The sequence below is a fragment of the Aquarana catesbeiana genome, linkage group LG03, assembly GCF_042186555.1.
Source record: "Aquarana catesbeiana isolate 2022-GZ linkage group LG03, ASM4218655v1, whole genome shotgun sequence".
Taxonomy (NCBI): Eukaryota; Metazoa; Chordata; class Amphibia; order Anura; family Ranidae; genus Aquarana; species Aquarana catesbeiana.
This window is the reverse complement of record NC_133326.1, coordinates 625,784,348-625,798,485: the sequence shown is the minus strand read 5'-3', so window position 1 is coordinate 625,798,485 and position 14,138 is coordinate 625,784,348. Positions and strand designations below refer to the sequence as shown.

At 49.7% G+C, this 14,138-nt stretch overlaps 1 protein-coding gene across 1 annotated transcript in view; it reads left to right on the top strand.

Annotated features, from left to right (window-relative positions):
• Nucleotides 1-13,674: 13,674 nt before the first annotated feature.
• The window catches only part of LOC141133190 (protein Wiz-like), a 40,007-nt gene continuing 39,543 nt past the window's right edge, over nucleotides 13,675-14,138 (top strand). The window contains exon 1 of the mRNA XM_073622400.1: nucleotides 13,675-13,791. Coding sequence (XP_073478501.1) covers nucleotides 13,773-13,791 — 19 coding nt within the window. The 5' untranslated portion in view covers nucleotides 13,675-13,772. The remainder of the gene's footprint in view (nucleotides 13,792-14,138) is intronic.

The window sequence follows — 14,138 nt, the reverse complement described above, 5'->3', positions numbered from 1 at the left end:
TCAGGACAGCACCCGAGAGGATAATCGAGACTTACTCCATTTAGGGTGGGACAACAGCCTGTAAGACTTTCCTTCCAAAAGCCTGGTCCCCAGCCGTCATGAGATCTAACCTATAATGACGGGCAAAGGTTGTCAGACTTGTCCAAGTAGCTGCCTTACAGATTTGTTCGGGGGTGGCGCCAGCTTTTTCTGCCCAACTCACCGCGGAAGCTCTTGTAGAATGAGCCCGGACATTTAATGGACTCTCCTGACCTGTAAGGGAATAGGCTTCTGAGATAGCCATTCTCAACCATCTGGCAATGGTTCCTCTAGAAGCTTGTCTTCCTTTCTTATTACCGGAAAATAAAACAAACAGAGCATCTGAACATCTAAAGTCTTTAGTGTTTTCCAAGTAACTCAAGACTGCTCTTTTAACATCCAGGGTATGGAATTCTTCTTCCTTCTTACCCGATGGATTAGAACAAAAGGTAGGAAGTATTATTTCCTGAGTTCGATTCTGGATCGAAGCGACCTTTGGCAAAAAATTAGGATCCGTCTTCAGAACAATTCGGTCTGAAAAAATGGAAAAGAAAGGCTCCCTGATTGATAAGGCTTGCAGCTCACTGACTCTTCGAGCTGTTGTAACAGCCACTAAAAACACTGTTTTTAAAGTAATCAATTTCAGGGAGGCTAAATTAATGGGTTCAAAAGGTTCCTTGGTCAGGGCCTGTAGAACAACTGATAAGTCCCATGCTGGACAGCTTTTGATTACCACTGGTCTAGACCGGGTAAGAGCTTTGAAGAATCTTATTACTAGGGGTTCTGATGAAATGGATTTTTCCAGGAATACCCCCAGCGCAGCAACTTGAACTTTGAGGGTGCTGACCGCTAAGCCCTTGTCCGCCCCTTCTTGCAGAAACTCAAGCACAGAAGAAATTTGTTTTGGAGATCTGTCAGATGCTGTGCACCAGGAGTTGAAGATTTTCCAGACTTTGGAATAGATTGCTCTTGTAACCTTCTTTCTACTAGATAGGAGGGTAGCTACCAACCTATCCGAGAAACCTTTCCTCTTCAAGAGCTGCTCCTCAGTAGCCAGGCCGTGAGCTTTAGTTTTGCTACTTCCTGGTGAAACAGAGGACCTTGTAACAGAAGGTCTTTTCTTAACGGAAGGTGCCAGTAAGGTTCTTGTTGCATCTGAAGAAGGGATGAAAACCAAGGCCTTTTTGGCCAGAAAGGAGTGATGAGGATCACTGTTGTCTCCTCCTTCCTGATTTTTGCTATGACCCGAGGGATAAGCTGAAACGGGGGGAATGCGTAACAGAGGTGAAACTTCCAATCTTGTGACAGAGCATCCACTCCCAGTGATGCCTCGTTCCTGTTCAGGGAGAAGAAGCGAGACATTTGCGAGTTTTCCTGGGTGGCAAAGAGATCCACTCTTGGGCGCCCCCATTTCTGCACTATTAACTGGAAGACTTCTGGATTCAATTGCCACTCTGCCTCTAAAATCTGGTTCCTGCTTAGGAAATCCGCTACTCTGTTTAGGGTCCCTTTTAAATGGACCGCGGATAAGGATAGAGTATGGAGCTCTGCCCAACTCAGAATGCCTTTTGCCAAGCTCTGCAGAACTTTGCTTCTGGTTCCCCCTTGTCTGTTTATGTAAGCCACCGCCATGGCGTTGTCTGACAGGATCTGAGTATGTTGCCCCGGACTTCTTTCGCAAAGGTCAGTAAGGCCATTTCTATAGCTTTTAGTTCCCTCCAATTTGAGGACCTCAGGGCATCTCTTGTGTCCCACGAGCCCTGGGCCCACCGGCCGCTCATATGAGCCCCCCAACCCCAGGAACTGGCATCTGTTGTCAACCTCACCTGAGTTGGGAAGGACCATAACAGCCCCTCTGAGTACCTTGTCTGGTTCTTCCACCACCACAGACTTCTTTTTACTGAAGTAGGGATCTTCACTAATGAATCTAGTGAATCCTGCTGGTGATTCCAGGTTTTTAACAGGAAACTTTGCAGAGGTCTGAAATGGAGCTTTGCCCACTGGATGGCCGGAATGGAAGAGGTCAGGGTTCCCAATGCTGACATAACCTTCCTGATGGACAGAACTTGATTGGACTGTAGTAATGACACCACTTGTATCAACTTTTTCTGTTTTTCCTCTGGAAGAAAAATTTTTTGTTCTAAAGAGTTGATACGGAAACCCAGGAATAACACTTCCTGTGAGGGAATCAGATTTGATTTTTGAAGGTTTAAAATCCACCCCATGGATTCTAGATGAACACAGGCTCTGAGCAAGTTTTCTTGAAGACCTTCTCTGGTCTGGGCAAAAAACAGCAGGTCGTCCAGATAAGGAATAACTGAGATCCCCTCTAGACGCAGAAGCGCCAGAGCTTCGGCCATTATTTTCGTGAAGACCCTTGGGGATGATGACAGACCAAACGGGAGTGCTCTGAATTGCAGATGTGCCACCTTCTTCCCTTCTTTCAGTGCTAACCTCAGATATTTCTGCGACCTGGCGGCAATAGGAATGTGGAGGTAGGCATCTTGTAAATCTATTGATGCCATATAGCACCCTTGATACAGGAGGTTTCTTACTGAAAATATTGAATCCATCCGAAACCTTCTGTATTCTACCGATTTGTTCAGCATTTTGAGATTCAGGATAAGACGGAACTTTCCTGAAGGTTTCTGAACCAGAAAGACATGTGAGTAGAACCCCTGGAAGAACTCCCCCGCTGGGACCGGAACAATGACTCTCTGATTTTTCAGTTCCTGAATTAAGGACTTCATGGCGAGAGCCTTGACTGCGTCCCTTGGGACGTTTGTCACCAGGAATCTTCTTGGAGGTTCTTCCGTAAATTCTATCACATACCCCTGGGAGAGCATCTTTACAACGAATTGATTTGAGGAAATGGCTCTCCACTGAGGAAGAAACTCCTGTAGTCTTCCCCCGACCTTGACAGAGTCATTGTGGTTTTGCGGAGGCCGCAGGAGGATTGAAGAGCACTCCACCCCTACCTTTGGGCTTCTGAGAAGACCATGACTTCCTCTTGCCCTGCGTTTTCCCTTCCTGCTGACCTTTTTGGGGCCGAAAGAAACGCTTACGGGTTTGCACCTGTCTCTTCCTAACTGGAAACGACTTTTTCTTATCTGCCGTGCGGTCAAGAATGGACTCTAGCTCTGAACCGAATAGCAGATCACCTGCAAATGGAATACCACACAATCTATTTTTAGATGCAGCATCTCCTGGCCACGTCTTCAGCCATAAGGCCCTTCTGGCAGAATTTGTTAAAGCTGCTGACCTTGCTGACATGCGGATAGATTCCGCAGACGCATCCGCAATATATGATATTGCTGCCGACAGGGTTGAAAAAGAGTCTAGAATCTCCTGTTTTGAGGAATCTGCTATGACATGGGCTTTCAACTGGTTAACCCAGTGATCTAAGTTCCTTGCAACACAGGTTGTTGCCATTGCTGGTTTCAGATTGTGCATTACTGATTGCCAGGTTCTTTTAAGAAGCAGGTCCATCCTTTTGTCCATGGGCTCCTTCAGAGTGCCCATATCCTCAAAGGCTAGGTCCGTAGACTTAGAGACCTGAGAAAAGGCAGAGTCCAATTTTGGAACCTTATTCCATATAGAATCTGGATTTTCTTCAAATGGAAATCTTTTCTTGTGAGCCCGGGAAAAGAAAAGCTTTTTCTCAGGTTCCAGCCACTCTTTTTTAATCATATCAGTGATAACTGAATGGACTGGAAAAGAACGGCCTTTTGAATCTCCTAAACCAGCATACATGCGGTCATGCAGGGAGAGTTCCTTCTTTTCCTCTTCTATCCCCAAAGTGGCATGGATTACCTTCAGGAGTCCTCCCACCTCTTCTAGTGACAATTTGTATTTAGAAGCGGTATCTGATTCATTTTCCTCCTCCTCAGAATCTGTATCATCTGGAGCGAGGGAAACGGACCCTTGAGAAGCGTCCTGGGATATCGGACCCCCAAAAATTATTTGAGAACCACTCTGGGGTTCTGAAGATGGCTGCGGTACCAGAGGATCCCTAGAGGGACCTGGCTCCTCTCTTAGGTTTGACCTAAAAGCTTGAAAGGTGGCCCGGAGCTCATCCTTTATTGTTGACACTAAGTCGCCACAAACGGATGGAGTCTCCTCTCTGACCAAATTTGTAATGCACTCTGCACAAAGCGTTTTGGTCCAAGCATCGCTTAATTTTTCTTTGCAGACAGGGCACCTTTTCTTGACTGGTTGGGCAGAACCTTTGGCCTGGACAAACAGAAAAGAGACATGGAACCACGCTTAAACGGCTGTAATACAGCGCAAATAATACACCCAGGTGCACTAAGGAAGAAACCTCTCATTTTCCATGTGCCCAGCAAGCCACCACCACCTAATCCCCTGTTGTAGGGCAGATATACTAAATCTAGCCACTGCAACATACCTTCTGAGAGGGGGGGGGGGGGGGGAGGGGGGGAAAAGGGTGAGTAACCCCCCCACAGGAGAAAACGGCCCAGGGTAATAGAGGACACAGTCCCTTACCTTAGCCTTGCTGGCGCCTTGGCTTGCCCCCTTATCCGCTGCATCGCTATCCATAGCTGTCTGCGGTGCGTGGTAAAACGACCGGTTCCAGATTCGAAAACGCCGCTGCGCTGACCTGGAACCGGAAATAAGGCGCCAGGTGACCATGCCCTCTCCCACTGCGCTTTGCGCCGGAAATGACGCACGCGCCGACCCGGAAGTGCTGCCTGGACGTGGCTGAAGCGCTCTTCTGCCACCAGCAACATGGCGGCCGCCACCGCTCGTTCCTCCATGTAGAAGGGAACAGAGGACGGCCACCTGCAGGCCAAAAAAAATTTTTAGGCAGCACCCCCGGACGTACAGGCTCTCCCCGAGCACGGAAGAGGGAGAGGGAGCCCACGGGACCGTCTATATAAGAGGCAAGTGGGAGGCTCACTCTCCTAGCCTAGAAAAGACCTATCAAGTGAGAACCTGTGTCTCCCAGGATAAACCTGAGAGATCATGGCTCCCACCAGAGGTGTTCCTCCAGCTGGAGGAAACACGAAAAACTGATGAGGCAACGTGGAGGATTCCAATTTAAAGACTTAATTGATGAGGTGTTTCCTGTGGGAGGAGGAGCCATGATCTCTCGGGTGCTGTCCTGAAAGACGTTTTGGAAACACCACTTACTGCTGCCTTTCTGATATACGGACGATAAGTCAGTAAATATAGGACATACAGGACACAAACAATGTTCAATCTTTGTGTATGTCTGATGTGTAGCATATACCAATACTGAGCAGAGATGTCATTACCCTCAATGTGTCTCCCTGCTGAGCAGCAAAAACAAATCAGAAAAAGACAAACAACCTTCACTGTTGTGTCCTTTCTGATATGCAGCCAATAAGGCAGTAAACCTTCAATTTTGTATGTGTCTGATGTGCAACAACAATCTTGAATAGAGATAGCACATCCATATTCAAGTGATTTGGCATGTGACTCAACATGTCAAATCGCATGCCTAAAATTGGCAGCCATTGCCATTAATAGCACTGTCTGAATCAGCCCGGGCCACTTTGTGGTGCTGCACTGATTACCAATGGCAGTATGTGTACTACCCCTGGCACAGGTTCAATTTTGTATTTTCCAACAAAATCAGGACCATCCATCTTCACTGCTACCTTTCTGATAAGCAACCAATAAGGCAGTAATACAGGACCCACGGACAAACTTCAATCGTGTATATCTCTAATGTGCAACAATCTAACAATTCTGAATAGAGATAGCACATCCATATTGAAGCGATTTGGCATGCGACTCACATGTCAAATCGCATGCCTAAAATCGGCAGCTATTGCCGTTAATAGCACTGTCTGAATCAGCACGACGCCACCTTGTGGTGCTGTACCGATTACCAAAGGCAGTATATGTACTACCCCTGCCATCAATCTTTCCTGCTGCCTTTCTGATAAGCAACCAATAAGGCAGTAATACAGGACACAAAAACCCCACAGACAGACCCCAATCTTGTGTAGGTCTGATGTGCAGCAATATAACAATTATGAGCAGAAATGTCATCACCAGACTCAATGTGCGTTTCTGGCGTGCGGCACAAAACCAGAAAGTACAGACCACCTTCCCTGTTGTATTTTCTGATCTGTAGCCAAACAAAGCAGTACCTTTAGGATATAAAAGACACCCAACAAGCTTCAGCAGAGAGGTCACAAATCTCAATGTGTACTTTAGTTGTGCCACCAAACACCCCAGCAAGGACAAACCTTCACTACTGAGGTCTACTGGTGAGCAGCCAAGAAGGAGTCATGGTGTATCCCTTTATGAAATAACCAAACAGGAGCAAATTATTTCATAGGCATAGCCTGGGCTGTAGAAACTAATCCTTCACCACCAGTGAAGGAACCAATCCTAAAATGGTTGGACACCTTACTATAGTAGCTGTTGTCCTACCTTACCTCCGTAGATTGAGCAAACGCTAGCCAGCTCATACACGGGTGGGGCTGATCAGTAACTAAAGTCTCAATGAGCCCAGCCCTAGAGACCAATAGAAGACCTCTAAAAAGGGTGGTTACCAATTTAGCCTGGAGGTAAATAGCCACCTGCAGCCCTTAAAGAAGCAATCATATAGCCATCTAGCTCTTGCATATGTTTGCACAGAAAATCCTTAAACAAAGGGTATAGGAAAGACGATTTATGGTAAATCGCTTTTAGATCTGTCACTGAGTGGACTGTAGCCCAAACCAACAAAAAGGTTTTCTTACCCCCTGCATTAAAATATAACCACAATGTAAGAGTCGAGTGGGAGGTTGGAGCTTATGAAAAGTTACCCATAGCAAGCAACCCCCAAAAGGAGGATCTGTCACAAGGGAACCCCTACTGTGCCACACAGAAGCTTGGTCCCTGCCACATTGTTGAAAGTTAGGTCAGCTTTTAAGCATCTTGGAGCAACTTTAAGCAGATTCCTAGCAGCTGGGCAAATAGGGCCAGATAACCTAGTGCACCTGCTGAGCAAGGGAGCTTACTCCTGAATCCTTCAACCATTAATAACTTGTTCAGTGGTATACCTGGCCAGTAAGGAACTCTTTGTTCTACCAGGTCACCCTCTTTGCTGTATTCACCCCTACTAATGTACCACAACCGGGTATGTAGGGAGAGGCTGGCAACCTACTGTTGTGATAACCACAGTGTCTCTGCTATAAGAGGAAGCTGTGGCTGGTGGTTTTTAGCAGTAGCTTCTGGGCTATTTTGTTATGGAGACCCCAGGTCCTGCACTGCACCACTCAGTAAATACAGGTGGAAGGGGAAAAAATGCCTTACCTACCTCTTTCCCATCTGAGGTGGTTTAGGCACACTCGCTCCTCTGCACCACTTGTCCACCATACAGCATCTCTGATGTAGGAGGGAGCTGTGGCTGGTGTCTTTAGCAAAAGCTTCTGGGCTATTTGAATCCAGACCCCAGGGGAGATTATCTCAAATGCCCAGAAACCATCTGGCTGGGATTGGGGATTTTTGACTCACCGTTGTCGTCTTCCCCTTTTTCCACAGCCACCGGGCTTGCTTTTCCATCCTTATGGTCCACACGCAAGGAGGATAGCCGCCAAAGTGCCCCCCCCCACAACTGCTGTCCCTTTAGGGAGCTGCAAGGTTAGGCTGTGTCCTGCTCTGTCCAGTCAGTATATACACATGGGGGGGGGGGGGGGCGCAATGCCGTACGTTCCTCATTCCCATGAGGTGGTTTAGGCAGACATTCACCATAGTAAACTGGTGCCTACTCGAAAGGAGGATGTGGGCGCCTGCTCCTGCTGACTCTCAGCCTTCCCTTCTGGGTAAGAACGCGGGTCGATCAGGCGGTGCCCTCCCCAGCAGCCCACACGAGCTACCAGGGACCCAGGAGTCAGGGGATACGATCCCCCTGGAAAGAACCGACGGCCAGCACCCCCCGTCTGAAAGGACTTCTGGACAGGTAAGGGGGGGGGGAAACAGGATAAAGGCCCCTGAAGTTCTGGGGACACCACTGTACCCAGGGGCCTTCAGCTCTCAGGGGGGCTTTCCCAGTTTCTGCTGCCCCCCCCCTGAGGAAAGGATAGGGGAACCCCCCGGGAAGGATAAATATATCCCGCCAGACCCAGAGGCTTCCCAGGCATTTGGTCCGGCTCCCAGGGGGAGACCACCAGCCCCAGGCTTCGGTCATTTGGAAAAAAACAAACAGTTTCGCCGTGTAGGGAGAAACACAATCAAAAACTGAGGATCAGGGGGAAGGGTGTGGACTTAAAACAGCTGTTGATTGATTGTGTTTCCTGTGGGGAGGAGCCTCTCATCTCTCAGGTGTGCCGTCCTGGAAGATGACTTGAGAAAACTGTTAGCGATCGCAGGGATCACGCCTGACTCTGCGAATGCTGCAGTTATGCGTTTAGTGTTTTGTAAGTGACAGTGATCGATCGATACTGCACTTAGGTGGGCTGGGCCAGACAGAGGGGCAAAACGCAGGTGCTAGCAGGTATCTGGGCTGATCCTGCTAACACTGCATTTTGGGAACCCTAGAATAGCTCTAATCGGATCAGATATTGATCCGTTCAGATACTATAGCACTAAGGGAGGTGTACGGTGCGTGCGTGGGTGTTAGCGGTACTGGCGCTAACCTGACGCTGCCTGGGGCGACGCAGACCCTATCTGACCCTAAAACCTAAGTTATATCACCGCCGGGCGATCAGGGGGCTAAACCTTTATTAGGTAATAAACGGCGGGTGCCCTGACACTATAAAAAATTAACTAACCAGCGTCACCCGTAACAGTTATAGCGTGATCACTGGTGAAAGGATTAACTAGGGGCAATCAAGGGGTTAAAACCTTTATTAGGTAGTATTAGGAGGGTCCCTGATGCTATAAAACGCTGACGGCGAACCTATATATTTACCTTCCTAACTAGCGTCACCATGACACTAATACAGCGATCAGAAAAATGATCGCTTAGTGACACTGGCGACGGGGGGTGGGGGGGGGGGGGTGGGTGATCAAGGGGTTAAAACTTTATTAGGGGGGTACCCTAGACCTAAAGGGGGCTAATACTAACTGCCCTACCACACTGACACCAATGCAGTAATCAGAAAAAAAAAAAAAAATGCTTGGTGTCAGTGTGACGGGGGGGGGGGGGGGGGGGGGGGGGTGGGGGGGGGCCTGGCTTTCTACTGTGTGTGTTGTGCAACTCACTCAGGGTGTCTTCTCTCCTCAGCGCCAGAACGGAAAATACTGATCCGAGGAGAGATGACATCACAAACAGCAGCAGAGGAAGAATCTCATTGGCTGGGAGCGATCGCGAGGGGGCCCACGAATGGATGGTCTCCCCCTCACCTCTGATCGCTCCCAGACAGAAGCCGAGAGGCAGATCACGTACCAGATCACTTACCCGTTTTTGCCTGCCCGTGCCATTCTGCCGCAGTATATCTGCGTGAGGCGGTCGGTAACTGGTTAACTAGCGAATCAATATAGCTTTGCCTTACATGAAGGGCATTTCCTTTTTGCCACTGGATCAGAGCTCTTGGCCTTCCGTGAGACAAAACAAGGCAAAAAAGAAACCATCCCAGAAACCATCGAGGAGCCCTGCGTTGCTGTGTGTGGCTGGATGCCGGTTCCAGACTCCAATAGTACCAACTGCGCCGGACCCGGAACTGCCAAATAAGCACCAGCCCCGTTCCTCCCCTCTCCCCCCTGTGCCTTTCCGCCGCCTAGGAGTGACGCCCCACAGCAGTCCTGACTCACCCTGAGCCCAAATGGAGAGAGAGTAGGAGCCCAGCCAGCACCTGACAATAGTTGTGGAATGGGAGGAACAGCTCTCATGAGGTACGTAAAAAAAAAAAAAAAAACATTGGTGGAGCAGGAAACCTGGGCTTTCAGGACAACACCTAAGAGCCCTGACTTCCCCACGAAGTGTTCCCTCCGGAGGAAACACAAAAACTGGCAATGTGTGGAAAGGAGCCTCCTTTTAAAATTCGGTGGAAGAGGTGTTTCCTATTGGCAAGGGGAGGAGTCACTCTCTCAAGTGCTGTCCTGAAAGACGTTAAGGTAAAATAATTTATTTTTTTACTTTCTGCTATAAAACATATCTAATAAAAAACATGTAAAAAAAGAAAAAAAAAAATCCAATTTCTTAGCGTATATTGATTGGTTTGCACAAAAGTGATTGCGTCTACAAACTATGGGATTTTTTTTTATGGCTTTTTTTTTTTTTTACTAGTAAATGCGGCGTGCAGAGATTTTTAGTGGGACATTGCGGCGGACAAATCGAACACCGAACTGACATTTTTTACACTTTTTGGGAATCACACTAATACAGTGATCAGTGCTAAAAATATGTTACTGTACTAGCGACACTGGCAAGGAAGTGGTTAACATCAGGGGCGATCAAAGGGTTAAGTGTGTCCCTAAGGGATGCTTTCTAAGGGGGGGTGGACTGACTGGAAGAACAGAGATCCGTGTTCCTGCTTAGCAAGAACACAAGATCACTGTGTACTTCCCCATATACATAGGCAGATCACTGTTCTGCCTCTCTGGCGAAGGACTGGCGGGTCCCGGCAGACATATCGCGTTTGCCGAACCTGCTCCCCCTCTGGCTATCTATTGCACAAAATTACGTACAGGTACATCGTTTCATGCAATAGAGCCACCCTGCCGCAGTATATCTGCGGTGGGTGGTCTTTAGGTGGTTAACTATGAAGTCTCTGTGTGTGTCTCTCTCTCTGTGTGTCTGTCTCTGTGTGTGTGCGCGCGTCTGTCTCTCTGTGTTTGCGTCTCTCTCTCTGTGTCTGCGTTGCTCTGTGTGTGTGTGTCTCTCTCTTTGTGTCTGTCTCTGTGGGTGTGTGTCTGCGTCTCTGTGTCTCTCGGTCCGCGTCTCTCTCCCTGCCTCTCTCTCTCCCCCCCTCTATGTGCATGTCTCCCTCTCTCTGTGCGTGTCTCTCTCTCCCCCCTCTCTCTGTGCGTGTCTCTTTCCCCCTCTCTCCCTGTGCGTGTCTCTCTCCACCTCCCTCTCTCTGTGCGTGTCTCTCTACCTCCCTCTCTCTGTGCGCGTCTCTCTCTACCCCTCTCTCTCTCTGCGTGTCTCTCTCCCCCCCTCTTTCTCTCTCTCCGCGTGTCTCTCTCCCCCTCTTTCTCTCTGCGTGTGTCTCTCCACCTCCCTCTCTCTGTGCGCGTCTCTCTCTACCCCCCCTCTCTCTGCGTGTCTCTCTCCCCCCCCCCTTTCTCTCTCTCCGCGTGTCTCTCTACCTCCCTCTCTCTCTGTGAGAGTCTCTCTCTACCTCCCTCTCTGTGCGTGTGTCTCTCTCCCCCTCCCCCTCTCTGTGCGTGTCTCTCTACCCCCTCTCTCTGCGTGTCTCCCCCCCTCTGTGTGTGTGTCTCCCCCCCCCCCCCTGTGTGTGTCCCTCTTTCCCCCCTCTCTCTACCTCCCTCTCTGTGCGTCTCTCTTTCCCCCTCCCTTTCTCTGATGCGTGTCTCTCTCTACCTCCCTCTCTCTGTGCGTCTCCCCCCCCCCTCTCTGCCCCTCTCTGTGTGCATGTCTCTCTCCCCCTCCCTCTCTCTGTGCGTGTCTCTCTCTACCTCCCTCTCTCTCCTCTCTCTGTGCGTCTCTCTACCTCTCTCTCTCCCCCTCCCTCTCTCTGTGCGTGTCCCTCTCTACGTGTCCCTCTCTACCCCCTCCCTCTGTGCGTCTCTCTCTACCCCCTCCCTCTCTCTGCGTGTCTCTCTACCCCCTCCCTCTCTCTGCGTGTCTCTCTCCCCCCCTCTCTCTCTCTGCGTGTCTCTCTCCCCCCCTCTCTCTCTCTGCGTGTCTCTCTCCCCCCCTCTCTCTCTCTGCGTGTCTCTCTCCCCCCCTCTCTCTCTCTGCGTGTCTCTCTCCCCCTCTCTCTCTGCGTGTCTCTCTCCCCCTCTCTCTCTGCGTGTCTCTCTCCCCCTCTCTCTCTGCGTGTCTCTCTCCCCCTCTCTCTCTGCGTGTCTCTCTCCCCCTCTCTCTCTGGTGTCTCTCTCCCCCTCTCTCTCTGCGTGTCTCTCTCCCCCTCTCTCTCTCTGCATGTCTCTCTCCCCCTCTCTCTCTCTGCATGTCTCTCTCCCCCTCTCTCTCTCTGCGTGTCTCTCTCCCCCCCTCTCTCTCTGCGTGTCTCTCTCCCCCTCTCTCTCTCTGCGTGTCTCTCTCCCCCTCTCTCTCTCTGCGTGTCTCTCTCCCCCTCTCTCTCTGCGTGTCTCTCTCCCCCCCTCTCTCTCTCTGCGTGTCTCTCCCCCCCTCTCTCTCTCTGCGTGTCTCTCTCCCCCCCTCTCTCTCTCTGCGTGTCTCTCCCCCCCTCTCTCTCTCTGCGTGTCTCTCTCCCCCTCTCTCTCTCTCCCCCTCTCTCTGCGTGTCTCTCTCCCCCTCTCTCTCTCTCTCTGCGTGTCTCTCTCCCCCCCCTCTCTCTCTCTGCGTGTCTCTCTCCCCCCCTCTCTCTCTCTGCGTGTCTCTCTCCCCCCCTCCCTCTCTCTGCGTGTCTCTCTCCCCCCTCCCTCTCTCTGCGTGTCTCTCTCCCCCTCCCTCTCTCTGCGTGTCTCTCTCCCCCTCCCTCTCTCTGCGTGTCTCTCTCCCCCTCCCTCTCTCTGCGTGTCTCTCTCCCCCTCCCTCTCTCTGCGTGTCTCTCTCCCCCTCCCTCTCTCTGCGTGTCTCTCTCCCCCTCTCTCTCTGCGTGTCCCTCTTTCTTTGTGCCCCTGTGTGTCTCTCCCCTTTGCGGGCAACAGCATGTGGTGAAAATTGTGTTTTTTCCCATATCTTACATATTCCTCTCTAAAAAACGCTTATAAACGAAAATGTGCATCAACTCAGATTACAGCTTTTACACAAGATTACAAGCATTTGGTTTGAAATGCCAGTAAATGACAGTCCTGAATGCGATTTATCTGCTTTCATAAAAATGCTAGTAACCTCAACTGCCTCTAAACTGCTGAGTGTACATGTACAGAAGATATCATAGAGGAGAGTTGAGGGGCTGCTGGAAAAAAAAAAAAAAAAAAACCCTACTGCTCCTAAACGTTTATCAGCTGCAGTGTACACAAGGCCTTCGTAGAATGCCAAGGACGGCTCCAATAGACAAAGCATACAAAATGAGGAAAAATGATATTCCTAAATCTAGAAAAACAGAAAACTGTATAAATACTTACCGTAATTTTCCTTTTCTGGTGCCTATACATGACTACATACCCATGTGCTGCCTTGAAGGCACCAGGAAACTTTTTTTTTTTTTAATATATAAAATATACAGGGACTCTGGGGTAAGATACATGCTAAAATTGTTTTAACAATGGGCCAACTTTGAAAAATATGATTTTGGTCTACATGGTGAAACATCTGGATCACTATGACAACCAAACAGCTAACATGATCTGAGTGGTCACCCATGGCTTTCGTGGACAACTCCATGAACACAGATATATAGTCAGACAACACACTCCCGCTCTCTGAATACACTACACACGATATGACTGCGTTCTTACAACTCTGAAGCACCCAGGATAACACACGTAATGACACAACTTCCTCCACACGGCCTTGCGCCATGTCTGCCGCCCCCTCACACCACACTAATCATGGCCGAAGGAGCTTCGCGCAGCTCTAGGACGTCATATCCTTTCCCAGCAGCCAATAGCTCTCGAGCTTTCAGTTTACGCCAGCAACGGATGCCGAGTCGACCAATGGGCGCGGTGTGCTCGAGGTGTGCTGTGCGCAGGCGCAGTGTCTGCTCTGGAAGTTGTTCCCCCGTGCTGTGGACATGGATGGCGGTAATAGAGGTGAGGATGGGAGTTCAGGGGGTGATTACTGGCGGGGGGCATGCGGGGCTTTGAATGGAGTGGGAGTGCGGCGTGAAAGGAATGCAGGAAGTGGTGGCTTCTATTGAAGAGGGGGAGAGGGCTCAGTATAAAAGGAGAAGTGTATGATTGGACATAAGAAATCTGCTTCCTGCTGGGCCTCCCTCATCATTTTGGAGTTAAAAAAAAAACAAAAAACTCACCTTTCAATGCAACAGCTGCTGTATGTTGCCTGACCGGTCAGTGATTTGGTTTCCATAGAAACACAAGCTTCGGGGCATCCTCCTGAGCCTGGTGCCTACTTGCCAACTAGCACCATAGGCTGTAAT